This window comes from Cherax quadricarinatus, chromosome 39 (genome assembly GCF_038502225.1).
Source record: "Cherax quadricarinatus isolate ZL_2023a chromosome 39, ASM3850222v1, whole genome shotgun sequence".
NCBI lineage: Eukaryota > Metazoa > Arthropoda > Malacostraca > Decapoda > Parastacidae > Cherax > Cherax quadricarinatus.
In genome coordinates, this window is record NC_091330.1 from 19712909 (window position 1) to 19737213 (window position 24305).

Consider the following 24305-nt stretch of genomic DNA (forward strand, 5'->3'; position numbering starts at 1 on the left):
CCTCCTGCACCCACCCTCCTAAAACCACAAACTTCTGCCCCACATACTAATACTGCATTTTTAAAACTTATCCAACCCTCTTCTGAAAAGTTATATGATAAAATAACAATGAATACAAGGTTCCACTAGCATAGGTATTCTCTTGTAAATTTACAGAGAAGTCAAACAGATAATCACATTAAACTCATATCTTTCTATTATGAATTTACTTGTTACCTGAAACTTTTTTTACATACACAATTATAACTGTTCTCAAATGTGTTTACCTTTATGTCTCTATGCATTTTTCCCATGCGATGAAGATATTCTAACCCCCTGAGTGTTTCTCTACACATGTATCCAATTTGTCGTTCTTGTAGAGGGCCAATGACTGAAAATTACAATATTAATATATTAACATCTACCCATCACATATACAATATATATTTAAGACAAATTAGAAACCTAAGATAATTAAGACTGGTATTACCACTGAAATACAGCAGCAAAATTAGACAAAGATAAAGATGGTGCATTTTATTTTAATGAAGAATAACGCATTTAAAAAGGAAAGAAAATACAGTACAGCACCACGGATCAAGTTTTTACACTCCAGCATACATGCGAGCAATACTTGTGTAAGAGAAAAGAGCTAGTATGTTGTTGGAGGAACAAAATTTAACTCCTGATCAGATATATAATGCAGACACGATGGAATATATTGGTGAGCATCTGTAAGATATTCCTTCATTTCCCAATATGAGATAAGAGTTGCTGGCATGAAAGTACACTTTTATATAAATTCAATACCCTCCTTGCCTGTTCATAACGATCCTTACACTAATCTTTGACAGTTACAACTGCTTGTGTGATAACTTCAAGTGCATATTATAGCAACAAACCTGAGTGCTTATAGGTGATATGCAGTGAACTTTGTTTTCTTTATAGGCTATGATTTTGGTTATGAACAGGCTAGATAGCCATTTGAAAAAAAAAAAGATTAGATGTAAATTTAAATTACATTTTATTAAATCAATTATTTTTAGTTAATATGAGCCATCCTACCTGAAAATTAATATAATAAATCTTACATAGCACTGACACTCACTGTGATATATATCTTGCAAAGATCCACCTCCACAAAACTCCATACATATCCAGAGTTTGTCTCGGCGAAGGTAACTCCCAAAATAGGCCACTATGTTTGGATGACGGCAATCCTTCATCATCAATATCTCTTGCTGAATGATGGTAAAGTCATCACCTGGAAAAGAATTAACAGAATGTGACTGAATTTATAATAATAATAATAACAATAAATGTGGTTTATTTCCACACTGTACATATTATTTGCAAAACTGGATGATATATATGGAAAGCTCCTGGTTGAGCAGGGATTATTGCATAAACTCTTACAATGATAACCTGTAGGAAAAATCCCAAATTATGCAATACATTTCAGGAAAGTTAAGATTAATTTATGGATAACTTAAAATAACACAGCACTAACAAACTCAAGTTTGACCATGTGTATGCTAAGGTTTTAAACTTATTCGCCTGAGGATAATATCACCAATACAGTAATTGCTCGAGTAAACAAATTTTGCCTTTTTATAATAATATAAGGGTATATATAGTAATAGGTTGGTAGACAACAACCACCCAGGGAGGTACTACCGTCCTGCCAAGTGAGTGTAAAACGAAAGCCTGTGATTGTTTTACATGATGGTAGGATTGCTGATGTCTTTTGTCTGTCTCATAAACACGCAAGATTTCAGGTATGTCTTGCTACTTCTACTTACACTTAGGTCACACTACACAAACATGTACAAGCATATATATACACACCCCTCTTGGTTTTCTGCTATTTTCTTTCTAGTTCTTGTTCTTGTTTATTTCCTCTTACCTCCATGGGGAAGTGGAACAGAATTCTTCCTCCGTAAGCATTGCGTGTTGTAAGAGGCAACTAAAATGCCAGGGGCAAGGGGCTAGTAACCCCTTCTCCTGTATATATTACTAAATGTAAAAGGAAAAACTTTCGTTTTTCCTTTTGGGCCACCCTGCCTTGGTGGGATACGGCCGATGTGTTGAAAGAAAGAAGATATATAGTAATAGGTTGGTAGACAACAACCACCCAGGGAGGTACTACCGTCCTGCCGAGTGTAAAACGAAAGCCTGTAATTGTTTTACATGATGGTAGGATTGCTGATGGCTTTTTTCTGTCTCATAAACCTGCAAGATTTCAAGTATGTCTTGCTACTTCTACTTACACTTAGGTCACACTACACATACATGTACACGTTTATGTATACACATTCACCCGAGTTTTCTCTGATTTTCTCTTAATAGTTCTTGTTCTTATTGCTTTTCCTTTTACATCATGGGAAAGTGGAATAAGAATCTTTCCTCCACAAGCCATGGGTGTTGTAAAAGCCAACTATAATGCCGGGAACAATGGGCTAGTAACCCCTTTTCCCGTATAGCCTACTAAAAGGAAAAAGAAGAAAACAGTCAAAGTGGGATGTTTGAATGTGCGTGGATGTTGTGCGAATGATAAGAAAGAGATGACTGTGGACGTTATGAATGAGAAGAAGCTGGATGTCCTGGCTTTAAGTGGAACAAAGCTGAAGGGAGTGGGAGAGTTTCAGTGGAGAGAAATAAATGGGATTAGATCAGGGGTTTCAAATAGAGTTAGAGCTAAAGGAGGAGTAGCAATAATGTTGAAGGATAAGTTATGGCAGGGAAAGAAGAAATATAAATGTATAAATTCAAGGATTATGGAGAGTAAAATAAGGGTTGGATGTGAAAAGGGGTTATAGTAAGCATTTATGCACCAGGAGCAGAGACAAGTGTAGAGGAGAGAGAGAGATTTTGGGAAATGTTGAGTGACTACATGGGGAGTTTTGAACCAAGTGAGAGAGTACTTGTGGTTGGGGATTTCAATGCTGAAGTGGGTAAAAATGTTGCGGAGGTAGTAGTAGGTAAATTTGGGGTGCCAGGGGTAAATGAAAATGGGGAGCCTTTTAACCCTTTCAGGGTCCCCAGGCCCTCTCCCAGATTTGTTCTCAGGGTCGCCCAAATTTCAAAAAAAAAAAAAAAAATATTATTTTTCTTATGAGAAGATAGAGAATCTTTTCCTGATCATAATGCCACCAAAAGTATGAAATTTGATGGAAAACTTACAGAATTATGCTCTCGTGAAGTTAGCGGTCTCAACGATGTTTATGTATTGGCGATTTTGCCCACTTTGAGCCCTATTTTCAGCCAATTCCAATGTACTATTAGACAAAAATCATAACTACAGTGGACCCCCGCATACCGTTGGCATCACATAGCGTTAAATCCTCATACCGATGCATTTTATCGCTAAGATTTTGCCTCGCATACCGCTAAAAAACCCGCTCAACGCTGTTCGTCCGAGACGCGTCTAATGTGCGGCCTGAGCCAGCCTCACATGTTCCGCCGGTGGCATTGTTTACCAGCCAGCCTCCGCGGTAACATCCAAGCATACAATTGGAACATTTCGTATTATTACAGTGTTTTTGGTGATTTTATCTGCAAAATAAGTGACCATGGGCCCCAAGAAAGCTTCTAGTGCCAACCCTACAGGAATAAGGGTGAGAATTACTATAGAGATGAAGAAAGATATCATTGCTAAGTATGAAAGTGGAGTGCGTGTCTCCGAGCTGGCCAGGTTGTATAATAAACCCCAATCAACCATCGCTACTATTGTGGGCAACAAAACGGCAATCAAGGAAGCTGTTCTTGCCAAAGGTTCAACTGTGTTTTCGAAACAGAGATTGCAAGTGATGGAAGATGTTGAGAGACTCTTATTGGTATGGATAAATGAAAAACAGATAGCAGGAGATAGCATCTCTCAAATGATCATAAGTGAAAAGGCTAGGAAGTTGCATGACGATTTAATTAAAAAAATGCCTGCAACTAGTGATGATGTGAGTGAATTTAAGGCCAGCAAAGGTTGGTTTGAGAGATTTAAGAAGCGTAGTGGCATACATAGTGTGATAAGGCATGGTGAGGCTGCCAGTTCGGACCACAAAGCAGCTGAAAAATATGTGCAGGAATTCAAGGAGTACATAGACAGTAAAGGACTGAAACCTAAACAAGTGTTTAATTGCGACGAAACAGGCCTCTTTTGGAAGAAAATGCCAAACAGGACCTACATTACTCAGGAGGAAAAGGCACTCCCAGGACATAAGCCTATGAGAGACAGGCTTACTCTTCTCATGTGTGCCAATGCTAGTGGTGATTGCAAAGTGAAGCCTTTATTGGTGTATCACTCTGAAACTCCCAGAGTGCTCAGGAAAAACAATGTCCTCAAGGCTAATTTGTGTGTGCTGTGGAGGGCAAACAGTAAGGCATGGGTCACTAGGGACTTTTTCTATGACTGGTTACACCAAGCATTTCCCCCACTGTGAAAAATTACCTAACTGAAAAGAAATTACACCTTAAGTGCCTCCTGGTATTAGACAATGCCCCTGGTCATCTTACAGACTTGGCAGAGTGACTTTCTGGGGACATGAGCTTCATTAAGGTCAAGTTTTTGCCTCCTAATACCACTCCTCTCCTGCAGCCAACAGACCAGCAGGTCATTTCCAACTTCAAGAAACTGTACACAAAAGCTGTTTCAAAAGTGCTTTATAGTGACCACAGAAACTCAACTGACTCTAAAAGAGTTTTGGAAGGATCACTTTAATATCCTCAATTGTATAAACCTTATAGGTACGGCTTGGAAGGGAGTGACTAAGAGGACCTTGAACTCTGCTTGGAAGAAACTGTGGCCAGAATGTGTAGACAAAAGGGATTTTGAAGGATTTGAGGCTAACCCTGAGAATCTTATGCCAGTTGAGGAATCCATTGTGGCATTGGGAAAGTCCTTGGGGTTGGAGGTTAGTGGGGAGGATGTGGAAGAGTTGGTGGAGGAGGACAGTGAAGAACTAACCACTGATGAGCTGCTAGATCATCTTCAACAGCAAGAGGCCACACCTGAGGAAACTGCTTCAGAGGAGGGGATAGAGAAATTGAAGAAGTTGCCTACTTCAAAGATTAAGGAAATGTGTGCAATGTGGCTTAAAGTGCAAACCTTTTTTGATGACAATCACCCTAACACAGCTATTGCAAGCCGTGCTGGTGACTATTACACTGACACTTTGTGAAACACTTTAGGATTGTCATAAAGGAACGGGAGGTACAGGCCACTATGGACAGATATGTTGTGCGACAGAAATCCAGTGACTCTCAAGCTGGTCCTAGTGGCATTAAAAGAAGAAGGGAAGTAACCCCGGAAAAGGACTTACTACCTCAAGTCCTAATGGAAGGGGATTCCCCTTCTAAACACTAACACATCTCCCCTCCTCCCATCCCATCAATCATCACCAGATCTTCATTAAAGGTAAGTGTCAATTATTTTATTGTTATTGTAATTATTCTACTGCATTAAACTTAATATTTCATGGAGTAAAATTTTTTTTTTCATACTTTTGGGTGTCTTGCACGGATTAATTTGATTTCCATTATTTCTTATGAGGAAAATTGATTTGGTTTTCGATATTTTCGGTATTCGATGAGCTCTCAGGAACGGATTAACATCGAATACCGGGGGTCCATTGTATATGGAATAGGTAGTAAGTTAGTAAATGCTGTTAAGACTTTTTATGAGGATAGTGAGGCTCAGGTTAGGGTGTGTAGAAGAGAGGGAGATTACTTCCCAGTAAAAGTAGGTCTTAGACAGGGATGTGTAATGTCACCATAGTTGTTTAATATATTCATAGATGGGGTTGTAAAAGAAGTAAATGCTAGGGTGTTGGGGAGAGGGGTGGGATTAAATTATGGGGAATCAAATACAAAATGGGAGTTGACACAGTTTACATTAGATTAGATCAGATTTGCTTAGATTTTTTATTTTGACAAATTACATGGTTGTACAGAGGAATATAATAGTTGGGTGTACATGCCAAAAGCCCCTCTGTATGCTGAGCATTTCGGGAAAACTTAAAGATTAAAGTTACTTTTTGCTGATGATGCTGATGATACTGTGCTTATGGGAGATTCTAAAGAAAAATTGCAAAGGTTAGTGGATGAGTTTGGGAGGATGTGTAATAGTAGAAAGTTGAAAGTGAACATTGATAAGAAAAATTGGATGTCACATTGGAGAGAGGGAGTATGGAAGAAGTGAATGTTTTCAGATATTTAGGAGTTGATGTGTCGGCAGATGGGTTAATGAAGGATGAGGTTAACTACAGAATTGATGAAGGAAAAAAGGTGAGTGGTGCATCGAGGTATATGTGGAGACAAAAAATGTTATCTATGGAGGCAAAGAAGGAAATGTATGAAAGTATACTGGTACCAACACTCTTATGTGGGTGTGAAGCTTGGGTCATAAATGCTGCAGCGAGGAGGCGGTTGGAGGCAGTGGAGATGTCCTGTCTAAGGGCAATGTGTGGTGTTAACCCTTTGACTGTCGCAACCCCCAATCCTGAGGTGTCTCCTGGTGTCGCAAAATTTAAAAAAAAATTATTTTTTCTTATGAAATGATAGAAAATCTTTTCCCGATTGTAATGACACCAAAACAACGAAATTTGATGGAAAACTGACGGAATTATGCTCTTGCGAAGTTAGCGACCTCTGCGCTGTTTACAAATCGGCGATTTCGCCCACTTTGAGCCCTATTTTCGGCTAATTCCATTGTTCCAGTCGCCCAAACTCATAGCTATTTCTTTAGAACTCCATTTTTTCTATCGATTGAGTACAAGAAACTGCTCATTTACCGATTTCAACTACCTAATAACGTGGTCAGAAATTTGCAATTTGGCCAATTTCACAAAAACTAAAAAATATGACAATTTCAAAATAAGGTCCAGAATGAACAATGCAGACATTCCTGGCTCTAAAATAACATTTTCTTTGCTCATCAGTCATATTTCCAGGCCCCTCTGATATTACTCTTGCTTTCTATTTTGAATTTTTATTCAAACAAAAAATAGAAGACTTATTATTATGCAGACTACTGCAATACTGTAATAATTGTACAAATAACATCAACCCATTCATGACTGCCTATTAGAATGGCTAGTTGGACATTTATTGGACAATGGCATCATTTGTTTACTTTTGAACATTGGCAAAAATCAAACATTTCCCCTACTTTGAGCTCCATTTCTAGTTTCTTTTTATAGTAAAATCAATCAAAATCACCTCTATTTCTATATGTTTTCCATTCTATCAAATGAGACCAAGAAAACGAGAATACAACCATAAATACTATACGAAAATAGACCACAAAGTCGGCATTTTGATTAAAAAAACGGTCGGAGTTTTTTTTTTCTCATTATGCACTGCGTGCTCCAGGATTTTTTTTATATGGTGCACACTGACCACACAGACCCATTCTCTCACATGTGGGCCTACCAGCTTTCTCCTGCTTGATTTGAAGCCGCTAGAATTTATGAGTATATATACGTCAAACACGGTACCTCGTAAGACGTATATATACGGCCGCGACAGTCAAAGGGTTAAAAAACAAAGAAGGAAAGTAACCCCGGAAAAGGACTCGGTACCTGAAGTCTTTATGGAAGGGGATTCCCCTTCCAAACAATAGTACACCTCCATCCTCTCCCCTCCTTGTCTCATCACTCATCAATAAGTCTTCAATAAAGGTAAGTGTCATTTCAGTAATGTTTTACTCTGCATGTCTCATTGTTTTCTGTGTAGGGAAATGTATATTTAATGTAAAAAAATTAGTTTGTTTAATACTTTTGGGTGTCTGGAATGGATTAATTGGATTTTCATTATTTCTCATGGGGAAAATTAATTTGAATTAAGTCAGATTCAGTATAACACTCTCTCTGGAATGAATTAATTACATTATCCGGGAGTCCACTGTGCTGGAAATGGGAAGTACAATGCCTGCACTTTAAAGGTGGGGTTTGGGATACTGGCAGTTTGGAGGGATATGTTATATGTCTTTATACAGTGGACCCTCACCTAATGATATTAATCCGTTCCTGAGAGCTCAATGTTAGGCGAAATTATTGTTAGCCGAATTAATTTTCCCCCATAAGAAATACAAATTAATCCGTTCTTGACACCCAAAAGTATGAAAAAAAAAATTTTTACCACATGAAATATTAATTTTAATACACACAAACTGAAGAAGACATGCACAGTTACATGACACTTACCTTTATTGAAGATCTGGTGATGATTGATGGGATGGGAGGAGGGGAGAGTGTGGATGGTGTTAATGTTTAGAAGGGGAATCCCCTTCCATTAGGACTTGAGGTGGCAAGTCCTTTTCCAGGGTTATTTCCCTTCTTCTTTTAATGCCACTAGGACCAGCTTGAGAGTCACTGGACCTCTGTTGCACAACATATCTGTCCATAGAGGCCTGTACCTCCCATTCCTTTATGGCATTGCTAAAGTGTTTCACAACATTGTCAGTGTAATAGTCAACGGCATGGCTTGCAATAGCTGTGTGAGGGTGATTTTCATCAAAAAAGGTTTGCACTTTAAGCCACATTGCACACATTTCCTTAATCTTTGAAGTAGGCAACTTCCTCAATTTCTCTATCCCCTCCTCTGGAGCAGTTTCCTCAGGTGTGGCCTCTTGGTGTTGAAGATGATCTAGCAGCTCATCAGTGGTTAGTTCATCATTGTCCTCCTCCACCAACTCTTCCACATCCTCCCCACTAACCTCCAACCCCAAGGACTTCCCGAATGCCACAAATGATTCCACAACTGGCATAGGCTTCTCAGGGTTAGCCTCAAATCCTTCAAAATCCCTTTTGTCTCACACATTCTGGCCACAGTTTCTTCCAAGCAGAGTTCAAGGTCCTCTTAGTCACTCCCTCCCAAGCCTTACCTATAATGTTTACACAACTGAGGATGCTAAAGTGATCTCTCCAAAACTCTCTTAGAGTCAACTGAGTTTCTGAGGTCACTACAAAGCACCTTTCAAACATAGCTTTTGAGTAGAGTTTTTTGAAGTTTGCAATGACCTGCTGGTCCATGGGCTGCAGGAAAGGAGTGGTATTATGAGGCAAAAACTTGACCTTAATGAAGCTCATTTCCACAGAAAGTCGCTCTCCCACATCTGAAGGATGACCAGGAGCATTGTCTAATACCAGGAGGCACTTAAGGTCCAATTTATTTTCCAGGAGGTAATTTTTCACAGTGGGGGCAAATGCATGGTGTAACCAGTCATAGAAAAAGTCCCTAGTGACCCATGCCTTACTGTTTGCCCTCCACAGCACACACAAATTAGCCTTGAGGACATTGTTTTTCCTGAACACTCTGGGAGTCTCAGAGTGATACATCAATAAAGGCTTCACTTTGCAATCACCACTAGCATTGGCACACATGAGAAGAGTAAGCCTGTCTTTCATAGGCTTATGTCCTGGGAGTGCCTTTTCCTCCTGAGTAATGTAGGTCCTGTTTGGCATTTTCTTCCAAAACAGGCCTGTTTCGTCACAAACACTTGTTCAGGTTTCAGTCCTTCACTGTCTATGTACTCCTTGAATTCCTGCACGTATTTTTCAGCCGCTTCGTGGTCCGAACTGGCAGCCTCACCATGCCTTATCACATTATGTATGCCACTACGATTCTTAAATCTCTCAAACCAACCTTTGCTGGCCTTAAATTCAGTCACATCACCACTAGTTGCAGGCATTATTCTAATTAAATCGTCATACAACTTCCTAGCCTTTTCACATATGATCGCTTGAGAGATGCTATCTCCTGTTATCTGTTTTTCGTTTATCCACACCAATAACAGTGTCTCAACATCTTCTATCACTTGCAATCTCTGTTTCGAAAACAAAGTTGCACCTTTGGCAAGAACAGCTTCCTTGATTGCCGTTTTCTTAGCCACAATAGTAGCAATGGTTGATTGGGGTTTTGTGTACAACCTGGCCAGCTCAGAGACACGCACTCCACTATCATACTTAGCAACAATCTCTTTCTTCATATCCATAGTAATTCTCACCCTTTTTCCTGTAGGGTTGGCACTATAAGCTTTCTTGGGGCCCATGGTGACTTATTTTGCAGGTGCAATCACTAAAAAGACTGTGATAACGTGAAATGTTCCGATTGTATGCTTGGATGCAACTGCAGTGGTTGGCTTGTAAACACTGGCACCCACGGAACAAGTGAGGCGGGCTCAGGCCGCACATGGATGAGTCTCGAACGAATCGCGTTGAGCGAGTTTTTTAGCACTAGCCGAGGCAAAATTTTTGCGTTAAGATGTATCGCTAGGCAGATTTAACGTTATGCGAGGGTCCACTGTATATGCTTCTAAACTTCTTGTAACTGGGTGCCTCTGCAAAGACAGTGATTATGTACGAGTGAGGTGAAAGTGTTGAATGATGATGAAAGTACAGTGGACCCCCGGTTAACGAACTTTTTTCATTCCAGTAGTATGTTCAGGTGCCAGTACTGACCGAATTTTTTCCCATAAGGAATATTGTGAAGTAGATTAGTCCATTTCAGACCCCCAAACATACACGTACAAACGCACTTACATAAATACACTTACATAATTGGTCGCATTTGGAGGTGATCGTTAAGCGGGGGTCCACTGTATTTTCTTTTTGGGGCTTTTCTTTCTTTCTGGGTCACCCTGCCTTGGTGGGAGATGGACGACGTGTTAAAAAAAAAAAAAAAAAAAGTATAGCAACCAAAAAAATGCTGGCAACGTAATTTAGGTAGTAGGACATAGTTGAGACTTTAATGCAGGGAAATATATGCCTGACAATACCGCTGCAGTTCATGAGTACTCTGATAGGAAGAGTCACTGGGTAGTAATATTAATTTTAGGGGTCTGACCAGTGAAAGGGTTAACGTAAGCCAGTGGGTCTACTGCAGTGCTTCTTTCTGAAGTACATTTGACTTTTTCTAGCATATACTATACAGTGGAACTCCGGATTTCGTACTTAATCAGTTCCAGAAAGTCAGTCTAAATCCGAAACATACGATAACCGAACTAATATTTCCCATAAGAAATAATGTAAATCCAATTAATCTGTTTCAGACACACAAAAGTATTAACAAAAAATACATTTTATTGAGAATAACTATAGTTTTTACATACAGAAAACAATGAGAAATAAACATAAAGGACTAATGAAATGGATAAATAAACATTTAACCCACTTTTACCTTTATTGAAGAGTCTTGTTGGCATATGGAAGACAGTGAGAAGGGGAGAGGGAGGAGAGTTTATTGTTTGGAAACAGGACAAAATACTTGAATATGGCACTAATGTCAACTCTACAGTTTATTTATCTATCACAATTCATCTAATATGACATAATAAATAATATTAATAACAGAGAAACATGATAAATACTCTAGAATAAAATATGTCATTACATATGTGATCAGTGGTGGCTGTGGCAGCTGCCATTCTTTCTCCTGCTGTGACTACATATCTTCCCATTATTATAAGAGAAAACAGAGTGTTTATGAGGCTAACTGCATTACATCACAGTTTCATAAGGAAAACATAGAAACAATGTATGTAATTTATAAATAAGAAATATTGTATAACAACATAATAGAGAATGTAAAGAAATAAAGTGGTTATTGTATGTATACTAAAGTACACACTTACTTTGGAGGAGATTCTGGCAGAGGTTTAGGGTGGTAGAAGATAGTGCAGGATGGCGTATGTTGTCAGTGGCCCTATAAACCTCCAACAACATTGAGGGAATTAGTTTCGTGTTGGCCTTTTTCTATCGCTCAATCGCTTAATTTACTTGCTAAATTCTTAATGCTACACTTTATCACTTGCTGGCACTATAGCCTTTACTGACTCCTACATACATATCATAGAATTACTGAATCACTGAAGAATTCTATCGTGTTTCTTGCCTTCTTTATCAAAGGGCTGGCACTCTGAACTTTCTTTGGCCCCCATGGTGGCTTATTTAGCAGTCACAAGCACAAAATACAATGGATTATAACGACATGTTTCGGATGAATGCCATGAGTAATGTATAATCAACGAGTAAAAGGCAGACTGAGTCGCAAACATATGAGTGGACACGTCTGATATATACGATTTCCGAGTGGAGGTACGAAATCCGGACCAAAATTTTGTCCAAAAATTTGTTTAAATCCGAATCATACAATATTTGATGTGCACAAAATCCGGAGTTCCACTGTATAAGGACTTCCTCCCAGCTCCTTTACACATGACGAGGGAATATATATAGACTAGAAAATTATTTGTGCTGTTGAATGTGGGTTATTCATGAGTATGTGCTCACCTATATACTTACTCACATGTGGTTGCGAGAGTCAAGTCTCAGCTTCTAGCCCCACCTTTCAACTTAACACTTAACAGATTCACTGTCTCCTAGCCTCATGGACCCTATCATACCTATTGTAAAACTATGAATGGCATGTGCCTCTGCCACTTCTTCATCAAGGTCATTGGCTGCAGAGGATATTCTGTCAATGTGAGGCTTTGGCGATATGGTGGACACTATGCTTAGTCTCAGGTCTTGTCTTTGAGGTCAGCAGCCTCTGTCCCCAAAGTCTATACTACTCTGTATCGGGTCCTCTTGCTCTTTCCCCAGTCTTCATAACTATACATCTGCTGGGCCTAAATTCAAGCAAGCAAGCAGGTGGGCATGTGTGTGCACGTGCACAAATGAATGCATGCATGCATGCGTGTGTGTGCACGTGTGTGTGTGTGTGTGTGTGTGTGTGTGTGTGTGTGTGTGTGTGTGTGTGTGTGTGTGTGTGTGTGTGTGTGTGTGTGTGTGTGTGTGTGTGTGTGTGTGTGTGTGTGTGTACTCACCTATTTGTGGTTGCAGGGGTCGAGTCCTAGCTTCTGGCCCCGCCTCTTCACCAGTTGCTAATGGGTCCTCTCTCTCCCCGCTCCATGAGCTTTATCATACCTCGTCTTAAAACTATGTATGGTTCCTGCCTCCACTACATCACTTTCTAGGTTATTCCACTGCCTGACAACTCTATGACTGAAGAAATACTTCCTAATATCTCTGTGACTCATCTGTGTCTTCAACTTCCAATTTGTGACCTCTTGTTTCTGTGTCCCCTCCCTGGAACATCCTGTCTTTGTCCACCTTGTCTATTCCACTCAGTATTTTATATGTCGTTATCATGTCTCCCCTGACCCTCCTGTCCTCTAGTGTTGTCAGGCCGATTTCCCTTAACCTTTCTTCATAAGACATTCCCCTTAGCTCTGGAACTAACCTTGTTGCAAACCTTTGCACTTTCTCTAGTTTCTTGACGTGCTTTATCAAGTGCGGGTTCCAAACAGGTGCTGCATACTCCAGTATGGGCCTGACGTACACGGTGTACAGTGTCTTGAACGATTCCTTATTAAGACATCGGAACGCTGTTCTCAGGTTTGCCAGGCGCCCATATGCTGCAGCAGTTACCTGGTTGATGTGTGCTTCCGGAGACATGCTCGGTGTGTGTGTGTGTGTGTGTGTGTGTGTGTGTGTGTGTGTGTGTGTGTGTGTGTGTGTGTTTGTGTTTGTGTGTGTGTGTGTGTGTGTGTGTGTGTGTGTGTGTGTGTACTCACCTAGTTGTACTCACCTAGTTGAAGTTGCAGGGGTCAAGTCCGAGCTCCTGGCCCCGCCTCTTCACTGTGTGTGTGTGTGTGTGTGTGTGTGTGTGTACACTCGCCTAGTTGTACTCGCCTAGTTGTGGTTGCAGGGGTCGATTCACAGCTCCTGGCCCTGCCTCTTCACTGGCCGCTACTGGGTCACTCTTCCACCTCCATGAGCTTTATCATACCTCTTCTTAATGCTATGTATGGATCCTGCCTCCACTACATCCCTTCCCAGATTATTCCACTTCCTAACAACTCTGTGACTGAAGAAATACTTCCTAATATCCCTGTGATTCATCTGAGTCCTCCGATTCCAACTGTGACCCCTTGTTGTTGTTTCCCATCTCTGGAACATTCTGTCTCTGTCCACCTTGTCGATTCCTCTCAGTATTTTATACAGTGGACTCCTGCCTTTTAGCGGCCGCGACTTTCATGAAATCCAACTTTTGGCAATTTTTTTTTGGCAAATTATAGCCTTGCGGTTCACGATTGGCCTCGTGATTCGGCGACCATCTGGTATGCGTCAGAACGGCATCCCAGCATCAGCACTCACACAAAGCCAGTCTCCCACACCATTCACACTCAGTGTGCCATTGTTTATCAGCGAGTGACCATCACCCCACAGGTTCATACGATACATTTCATAATAATCCATTGTTTTTTGTGCTTGCAACTGCTAAATAAGCCACCATGGGGCGAAAGAAAGCTCCTAGTGCCAGGCCTTTGGTAAAGAAGGAATGAAACACGATACAATTCAAGAAAAAACTCATAGCAAAGTACCAAAGTGGAGGAGGAAGAGAGAAAGGAGAATGTGCCTTCTTCAGTGATTCTACAATATGTACGATACTAAAGCAGCAAGTATCAATAAAGGCTATAGCACCAGCCAGCGATAAAGTGCAGCATTAACAGTGTAGCAAGTACGTTAAGCGATTAAGCGATAGAAAAACGACACGAAAATAACTCTCCAATGTTGTTGGTGTATATGGCCACTGAACATATGCTGCCCTGGTATCTTCCACCACCCTAAACCTCTGCCAGCATCTCCTCCATCAAACTAATAAAACTAACATCTCCTCCAAGGTAAGTGTAAATATTTCTTATTTATAAATTAAAGTGTAAATATTTCTTATTTATAAATTACGTACATTGTTTTAGTGTGAATACATAGCGTTGGTGGCTTCTGCTTCATCCTCCACTACCACTAATATGTACGGCTTCTCTCATTGGCCCTTATAAACCCAACACCACCACCACCAACACTTACTCCTCACATATGTTATGACATTTTATTCATTCTAGAATATATATCATGTTTCTATGTTATTAATACTGTTTATTATGTCATATAAGATGAACTGTGATAGATAAATAAGCCATAGACATGATATTAGCGTCACATTGAAGCATAATAAACTCGCTTCCCTCTCGCCTCCCTATCCCCTCCTACCTGTCTGCCATACACCAACTAGAGTCTTCAATAAAGGTAAGTATGATGTTATTATTGTTTTATACTTGATGTCTCATTTTTTCTGCAGGCCCTCTCCTAAATTTGTTCTCAGGGTCAGAAATTTTTCAAAAAAAAAAAAAATAAATTATTTTTTCTTATGAAATGATAGAGAATCTTTTTCCCGATCATAATGACACCAAAAGTATGAAATTTGATGGAAAACTTGCAAAATTATGCTCTCGTGAAGTTAGCGGTCTCGACAATATTTATGCATCAGCTATTTCGCCCACTTTGAGCCCTATTTTCGGCCAATTCCAATGTACCAGTCGACAAAAATCATACCTATTTCGCTAGAACTCCATTTTTTCTATCGAATGAGTACAAGAAATTACCCATTTACCAATTTCAATTATCCAATAAAGTGGTCAGAAATTGGCAATTTTGCCAATTTCACACAAATTTCAAAAGATGCCAATTTCCAAATAGGGTCTAGAATAAACAAGAAAGACATTCTTGGCACTAAAATAACATTTCCTCTGTTCATCAGTCACATCCACAGGCCTCTGTTATATTTCTTTTGCTTTTCACTTTGAATTTTTCTCACAAAAAATAGATTTACTGTTATGCAGACTATTGCATTAGTGTAGAAATTGTATAAACAATATCAGCGCACTTGTGAGAGGATATTAGACTCACCAGTTGATGTGTATTGGACACATGGCATGATTTGTTTACTTTTGAACTTTGGCAAAAATTTAATATTTCTGCTACTCAACTCAATTTCAAGGTACATACTTTTCATTGTGAAAATAATCAAAATTATATCAATTTCCATAATATGTCTTCCATTCTATAAACTGAGACCAGGAAAATTAGAATACAACCATAAATAGCATATGAAAATACACTGCAAAGTCGCTGTTTTAACCCTTAACCCTTTCAGGGTCCGTCCCGTAGATCTACGGCTTTACGTTCAGGGTCCAAACCGTAGATCTACGCCATGAGCTCAGCTCACTCTGATAAACTGTGAGTGGTACATTTGGGCCTAGATATGAGAGAATACATCTATGTGGTATGTGTGCACCACATAAAACAGATCCTGCAGCACACTGTGGATAATGAGAGAAAAAAAATGAAATCATGATTTTTCGATTAAAACAGCAACTTTGCAGTGTTTTTTCGTATGTTTTTTATAGTTGTATTTGCGATTTCTTGGTCTCATTTGATAGAATGGAAGACATATTACAGAAATAGAGATGATTTTGATTGGTTTTAGCATTGGAAATGGCTTGAAACTGAGCTCAAAGTAGCGGAAATGTTAAATTTTTGCCGATATTCAAGAGTAAACAAACAACCTCACACGTCTAATACACATCAGCTGGTGGGTCTAATATACATTCACAAATATGGTGATGATATTTATACAATTATTACAGTATTGCATAACAGTAAATCTTCTATTTTTTGGTGTGAATAAAAATTCATTATGTGAATAAAAAATCAAAATGGAATTTATTTGTAAAGCCTCAAAACATAACTAATGAACAGAGGAAATGTTAGTTTAGTGCCAGGAATGCCTACATTGTTCATTCTGGACCCTATTTTGAAATTGGAATATTTTGAACTTTGTGTTAAATTGGCCAAATTAACAATTTCCGATCACTTTATTTTGTAGTTGAAACAGTTGACTTGGCGATTTCTTGTGCTCAATCGATAGAATAGAAGTAATACTAGTGAAATAGCTAAGAATTTGGTTGATTGGAATAATGTAATTGGCCTAAAATGGGAGTCAAAGTCGGCAAAATCGCCGATTCGTAAATATCGCTGACACATCAAAATTCGCGAGAGCATAATTTCGTCAATTTTCCACCAATTTTCGTACTTTTTGTTTTATTACCTTCACAAAAAGATTCTCTACGATTTCATAAGAAAAAATAACAAATTTTTTTTTTGAAATATCTTGGACACTGGTGCGTGACTCCAGATTTGGGCCTTGGACCCTGAAAGGGTTAAACGGTCCAAATGTATATATACATTTTTTCAATATCTGAAAGTATGTAAAATAATGTAGATCTTTTTTGTTTTACATTTGAAAACATGTAAAAAAACTTTTATCTACATTTTTTTTTTGTTATATTTGAAAATATGTAAAAAAAAGTAAATCTACTTTTGTAGCAGTACGAATTTGAACGTCTATCTGTTTGGACCATTTAAGAGTTAAACCAAAAACAGTCTTTTTTTTTTTTTCTCATTGTGCACTGTGTGCTGCAGGAATTTTTTTTATACTGCACACACTGACCACATAGACCCATTCTTTCATATGTAGGCCTACCAGCTTTCTCTCGCTAGATTTGAAGGCGTTAGAATTTATGCGTACAGTACTAGTATGGCACCAACCCTGGCGTGCAAGCTGTATTAGTACGGCACCAACCCTGAAAGGGTTAATGTAAAAAAAATATTTTTTTGTTAATACTCTTGGGTGTCTGGAATGGATTAACTGGATTTACATTATTTCTTATGGGGAAAATGGTTTCGCATTCATAAATTTCGCCTTTTGTCAGACTCTCTGGAACAGATTAATTATGAAATTCGAGGGTCCACTGTATAGCCCACAGGCATGAATATAATGAAAAGATATGGTCTATCTTTTCTTTGGTGCGGTAGATAATACTCTTCGGACGTGAGCCTCAGCCTTATAGAGTTCTTGATACAGGCAGTGTGTCTAGGTGGCCCTGAAGCCAACTCAGCCTGGCAAGGGAGATAGAGGAGGCACTTCTTGAATGTAGGCTGTCTGCTAAATAACAGAGTGAGCTAGCATCTCACAGACTAAAGATAGGCCTAAGCCTGTGAGATGGCAGCACTAGCGTGGCACAATATATAAGGGTATACCAGGAGAGGGTTTCAGGGGTCAATGTCCCTGTGGCTCAGTCTGAGACTAGGCCTCGTGGTGGATCAGGGTCTGATGAACCAGGCTGTTACTGTTGGCCGCACTTAAACCAACGTACGAACCACAACCCGGCTGATCAGGTACTGACTTTAGGTGCCTGTCCAGTGACTTCTTGAAGATAGCTGGGGGTCTATTTATAATCCCCCTTATGTATGTTGGGAGGCAGTTGAACAATCTTGGGCCCCTGACACTTATTGTGTTGTCTCTTAGTGTACTCATAGCACCCCTGTTTGTCATTGGGGGAATACTGCATCTCCTGCAGTCTTTTGCTTTTGCAAGGAGTGATTTTTGTGTGGAAGTTTAGTACTAATTCCTCTAGGATTTTCCAAATGTATATCATCACGTATCTTTCTCACCTGTGTTCCAGGGAATACAAATCAAGGGACTTCAACTGTTTCCTGCAATTTACGGGCTTTATCACATTTATGTGCACTGTGAAAGTTCCCTGTATATTCTCTAGGTCAACAATTTCACCTGACTTGAAGGGGGCAGATAGTATACAGCAGTATTCCAGCCTAGAGAGAACAAGCAATTTGAGTAGAATCATCCTGGGCTAAGTGTCCCTAGTTTTGAAGGGTCTCATTATCCATCCTATCATATTTCTAGCAGATGAGGTAAATACACTGTTGTGGTCTTTGAAGGTGATATCCTCTGACATTATCACTCCCAGATCCTTTACAATAGCTTTTTGCTCTATTGTTTGGTTAGAATTTTTGTATACCCTAATTGAAAGATTTAGTTGATGTCTGCTCGGAGTTTTGCAGTGTCTTCGATGGAGGACACTGTCATAGCAATTCAGGTGTCATCCGCAAAGGAAGACACGGAGCTATGGCTTACATCTCTGTCTATGTCAGATGTGAGAATGAGGAAGAGGATGGGAGCGAGTACTGTGCCTTGTGGAACAGAGATTTTCACTGTAGCCACCTCAGACTTTACTCTGTTTACTATTACTCTTTGTGTTCTATTTGTTAGAAAGTTATAGATCCATCTACAGTGGACCCCTGGATTATGTAATTAATCCATTCCACAAAGAGTGACTTATCCCGAATCTGACTTATTCCGAATTAATTTTCCCCATAAGAAATAATGGAAATCCAATTAATCCATTTTAGACACCCAAAAGTATTAAAAAAATGTTTTCTACATGAAATATACATTTACCTACACAAAAAAAATGATATATGAAGAATAAAACAATAATAACATCACATTTACCTTTACTGAAGACATAGTGATGTATGGAAGACTGGAGGAGGGGAGAGGATGGAGGAGTTTACAATTGTTTGAAAGGGAAATTGCCTTCCATAAAGACTTCAGGTACCAAGTCCTTATCCTAGGTTACTTCCCTTCTCTGTTTTTCAATGCCACTCGGACCAGCTTGAGAGTCACTGGACCCCTGTCACTCAAAAAAGTGTTCCAGAGAGGTCTGTTTTTGGCATATGTTAGGAATTGTGTTGGGAGACAGGACAAGATAGTCCTTCAATATGACACTAACATCAGCTCTACGGCTTATTTATCTAGCACAATTCATCTAACATGACATAATAAACAATATAATATATACTCGAGAATGAATAAAATATGGCATTAAAATTGTCATGAGTGGTGGTGTGTTGTTTGTTGTTGGGTGTATAAGGGCCACTGAAAGATAAGCCTTACAAAGTGGTGGTGAAGGCAGCAGCAGAAGCGGTACCCCCAACAACAATGTAGGAGTCAGTTTCATGCAGTCCTTTTTCTATCGATTAATCGCTTAACTTACTTGCTACACTTTATTGCTGGCTGGCGCTTTAGCCTTTATCGACTCCTACTGCTTTTGTATCATACATATTGCAGAATCACTGAAAAAGGCACATTCTCCCCCCTCTCTCAGCCCTTTACCAAAGGGTTGGCTGGCACTAGAAGCTTTCTTTAGGCCCATGGTGGCTTATTTAGCAGTTACAAGCACTAAAAAGAATGGAATAATACAAAACGTATCGTATGAACGCATGGGATCATCCTCGCTGGCTGGTAAACAATGACACACTGGCTGTACATGGAGTGTTGGGTCGCTCAGGCTGCGCAGACACGTTCCGGACGAATGACTTATACAGAGTTCAGTGACGTTCACAGAGCCAATATTTTCATAAAAACGTTACTTATTCTGATGACAACTTAATCCAGGGGCCCACTGTACCAAGTTTTCCTGTTATTCCTTATCACGCATTTTGTGTGCTATTACACCGTGGTCACACTTATCAAAGGCTTTCACAAAGTCTGTTTATACTACATCTACATTTTCTTTATCCTCTAAAGCATCCAGGACCTTGTCATAGTGGTCCAGTAGCTGGGACAGGCAGGAGCGACCTGCCCTAAACCTGTGTTGCCCTCGGTTGTGTAATTGATGGGTATCTAGGTGGTTGGCGATCTTGCTTCTTAGAACCCTTTCAAAGATTTTTATGATATGGGATGTTCCATTTTCATCATTACTTTTCCATGCACTTTATTACAATTCACTGCACTTCACTACTGTCCCATGATGTCCCATGTACATCACAACTCGATTTTCATCACTACATCACTGATTCCAATTATCCATCTCCAAGCTGAAGGTCTAACCATGTCTTAACTAATTTCTCGAGGTTGATAGCAGACTACGTCTTTACCTCTCCTCTGCTTCTGTTGTCTCCATATTTAACATCACTGTATTCCGCTGATGAAGTCTACTGAGATGGCCACTGATTATCAGCTGCTATCTTCAACAAAAACTGGGCTGGTAAAACCCATATCAGATCATTTTGTACTGTGTATCACAACTGAGATACCTCGCATGTTGATCACTCAGTCTGATAAATTAAAAAAAAGTTTCCTATATTTGTACACCGGGAAGATCATTCAGTAGTGATGTAAATGGTTCAGTAGTGATGTAAATGGTAAAACAGTGATGTAAATGGTACAGAAGTTATGTAATGATGTAAATGGTAGAGTAGGGCCATAAATGGCTCAGTAGTGATGCGATATATAAAACCTGATGCGAAATATAAAACCTGATGCGAAATATAAAACCCAACAGGACTTTCATGAGTATGTTAGATGGGAGTGAGTAGAGGCAAGTGGTTTTTATTACTTGATGTGCTGTTGGAACATGAGCAAGGTAACATTTATGAAGGGATTCAAGGAAACTGGTTAGCCAGACTTGACTCCTGAAGGTGGAAAGCACAGTGCCTGCACTTTGAAGGAAGGGTGGGGGGATAATATAGTTGTGAGAGGCATCTGAACTGTAGTATCAGCACACCTCTGGCAAGGTAGTGATGGAGTGAGTGATGGTGAAAGTATTTCTTATTTTATGGGTTACCCTACCTCGGCAGGAAATGGCCGGTGTGTTACAGAATCAAATAAAATTAATTTATGAGATGCATACCTGGCTCCAACTTGATGACTTTAATTGCAGCAAACTCATTAGTGATGAGACGTTTTGCCTGAAAAATAAATAAATACAAAAGTACATAATTAGATTTGGCTTGAATATGTTGAAGACAACTGAAAGTTGTCATATTTGGTACTGATCTGAAATATTTCTAAATTCATCTCAAAGACAAGCTTCTCTCCTAGTGACTGAATGTTCTCTTCCTGTTTTACCACCTGGACACTGCCTTTTGTACAATAAGGTAGTCGGTCACCTGGAGGAGAGTATGTATGCAAACACACACACACACACACACACACACACACACACACACACACATATTGGAGTATGCGGCACCAGTTTGGAACCCACACCTAGCCAAGCACGTGAAGAAACTAGAGAAAGTGCAAAGGTTTGCAACAAGACTAGTCCCAGAGCTAAGAGGTATGTCCTACGAGGAGAGGTTAAGGGAAATCAACCTGACGACACTGGAGGACAGGAGAGATAGGGGGGACATGATAACGACATACAAAATACTGAGAGGAATTGACAAGGTGGACAAAGACAGGATGTTCCAGAGATTGGACACAGTAACAAGGGGACACAGTTGGAAGCTGAAGACACAGATGAATCACAGGGATGTTAGGAAGTATTTCTTCAGCCACAGAGTAGTCAGTAAGTGGAATAGTTTGGGAAGCGATGTAGTGGAGGCAGGATCCATACATAGCTTTAAGCAGAGGTATGATAAAGCTCACGGCTCAGGAAGAGTGACCTAGTAGCGATCAGTGAAGAGGCGGGGCCAGGAGCTCGGACTCGACCCCCGCAACCTCAACTAGGTGAGTACAACTAGGTGAGTACACACATAGTGGACCCTCGACCAACGATATTAATCTGTTCCTGAGAGCTCATCGTTAATCGAAATTATTGTTAGTCGAGTTAATTTTCCCCATAAGAAATAATGGAAATCAAATTAATCCATGCAAGACACCCAAAAGTATTGAAAAAAAAATTTTTACCACATGAAATATTAATTTTAATGCACACAAACTGAAGAAGACATGTACAATTACATGACACTTACCTTTATTGAAGATCTGGTGATGATTGATGGGATGGGAGGAGGGGAGACTGTGGATGGTGTTAGTGTTTAGAAGGGGAATCCCCTTCCATTAGGACTTGAGGTGTCAAGTCCTTTTCCGGGTTTACTTCCCTTCTTCTTTTAATGCCACTAGGACCAGCTTGAGAGTCACTGGACCTTCGTCGCACAACATATCTGTCCATAGAGGCCTGTACCTCCCGTTCCTTTATGACATTCCTAAAGTGTTTCACAACACTGTCAGTGTCACAATTAAACACTTGTTCAGGCTTCAATTCTTCACTGTCTATGTACTCCTTGAATTCCTGCACATATTTTTCAGCTGCTTTTTGGTCCAAACTGGCAGCCTCACCATGCCTTATCACACTATGTATGCCACTATGATTCTTAAATCTCTCAAACCAACCTTTGCTGGCCTTAAATTCACTCACATCACCACTAGTTGCAGGCATTTCTCTAATTAAATCCTCATGCAACTTCCTAGCCTTTTCACATGTGATCGCTTGAGAGATGCTATCTCCTGCTATCTGCTTTTCGTTTATCCACACCAATAGCAGTCTCTCAACATCTTCTAACACTTGTGATCTCAGTTTCGAAAACATAGTTGCACCTTTGGCAATAACCAAATTCTGTAAACTCAGCATTGTAATCCTTATAGAGAATAAACTTTGAATTTGAATTTGAATTTGATTTCAGTTTTCTTGGCCACAATAGTAGCGATGGTTGACTGGGGTTTTGTGAACAACCTGGCCAGCTCGGAGACACACACTCCACTTTCATACTTAGCAATGATCTCTTTCTTCATATCCATAGTAATTCTCACCCTTTTTGCTGTAGGGTTGGCACTAGAAGCTTTCTTGGGGCCCATGGTGACTTATTTTGCAGGTGGAATCACTAAAAACGCTGTGATAATATGAAATGTTCCGATTGTATGTTTGGATGGGACCGCGGTGGCTGGCTGGCTTGTAAACACTGGCCACAAGTGGACATGTTTCAGACGGAACGAATCGTGCTGGTCGAGTTTTTTAGCGCTAGTCGAGGCAAAATTTTTGTGTTAAAATGTATCGCTAGTCGGATTTAACGTTAGATGATGCCATCGTTGGTCGAGGGTCCACTGTACATACATACATGAATACATATATACATATGTGCATTAAATATCAATTATATATGCACTAAATTTTTGAGTTAGCTCACTCTATAATCAATTATAAAAAAGAAAATAAAACTAGAAACAAAGTAACTCTACTGACTGTTCATTATTACGCAGGGAAAACTTGTCTTTATTAATGGTGTAAAGAGAGACTACTGTTGCCAGCTCAATGGTATTGGATTGACTGGACAACACTGTGAATGATTTTTTCTATTGTGTGGTCTGAAGCTTCCCAATGTTGGTGTAGAGCACTAAATGGGAGTTTACCCAATTGTCTATTTATTCTAACAGATCTGACAAAGTGTTCAAATATGCAGACTTTCAGTTGATGCTTAGTTTTACTAATATACATAGCATTACAGCTATGATAAATACAGGCAGGCACCGCTTTACAGTGCTTTGTTAATGCAGTGGAACCTCGGTTCTCAAATGGACTAACTGTCAAACATATCAATTTTCAAACAAGGAATTCAGTCCTGGTTTTCGTATGTGGTCTTGGTTGTCAACCAACAATGCTCAGATCACATGATTCCAGACGGAGCCCACAGCATGGGTCTCAAGTCAGTAAAGCAACTAACATGCATGCTGAGTGAATATTAAAATGGTATACAGTAACGACAGGTTGGTAAGACACATGGGCAACAGTTTGGCAACTTTATTCCGAAACGTTTCACCTACACAGTAGGCTTCTTCAGTCGAGT

The 24305-nt window shown here is 39.6% G+C and overlaps 1 protein-coding gene across 9 annotated transcripts in view; it reads right to left on the reverse strand.

Moving 5' to 3' along the window:
* Nucleotides 1–24305, reverse strand: part of hppy (MAP4K3-like protein hppy) — a 344184-nt gene that overhangs the window by 275471 nt on the left and 44408 nt on the right. For all 9 annotated transcript variants that reach the window (XM_070092488.1, XM_070092484.1, XM_070092486.1 and 6 more), the window contains exons 2-4: nt 21371–21428; nt 1088–1243; nt 267–370 (exon numbers count right to left, since the gene is read on the reverse strand). In XM_070092488.1, the coding sequence (XP_069948589.1) occupies nt 267–370; nt 1088–1243; nt 21371–21428 (318 nt within the window). The remainder of the gene's footprint in view (nt 1–266; nt 371–1087; nt 1244–21370; nt 21429–24305) is intronic.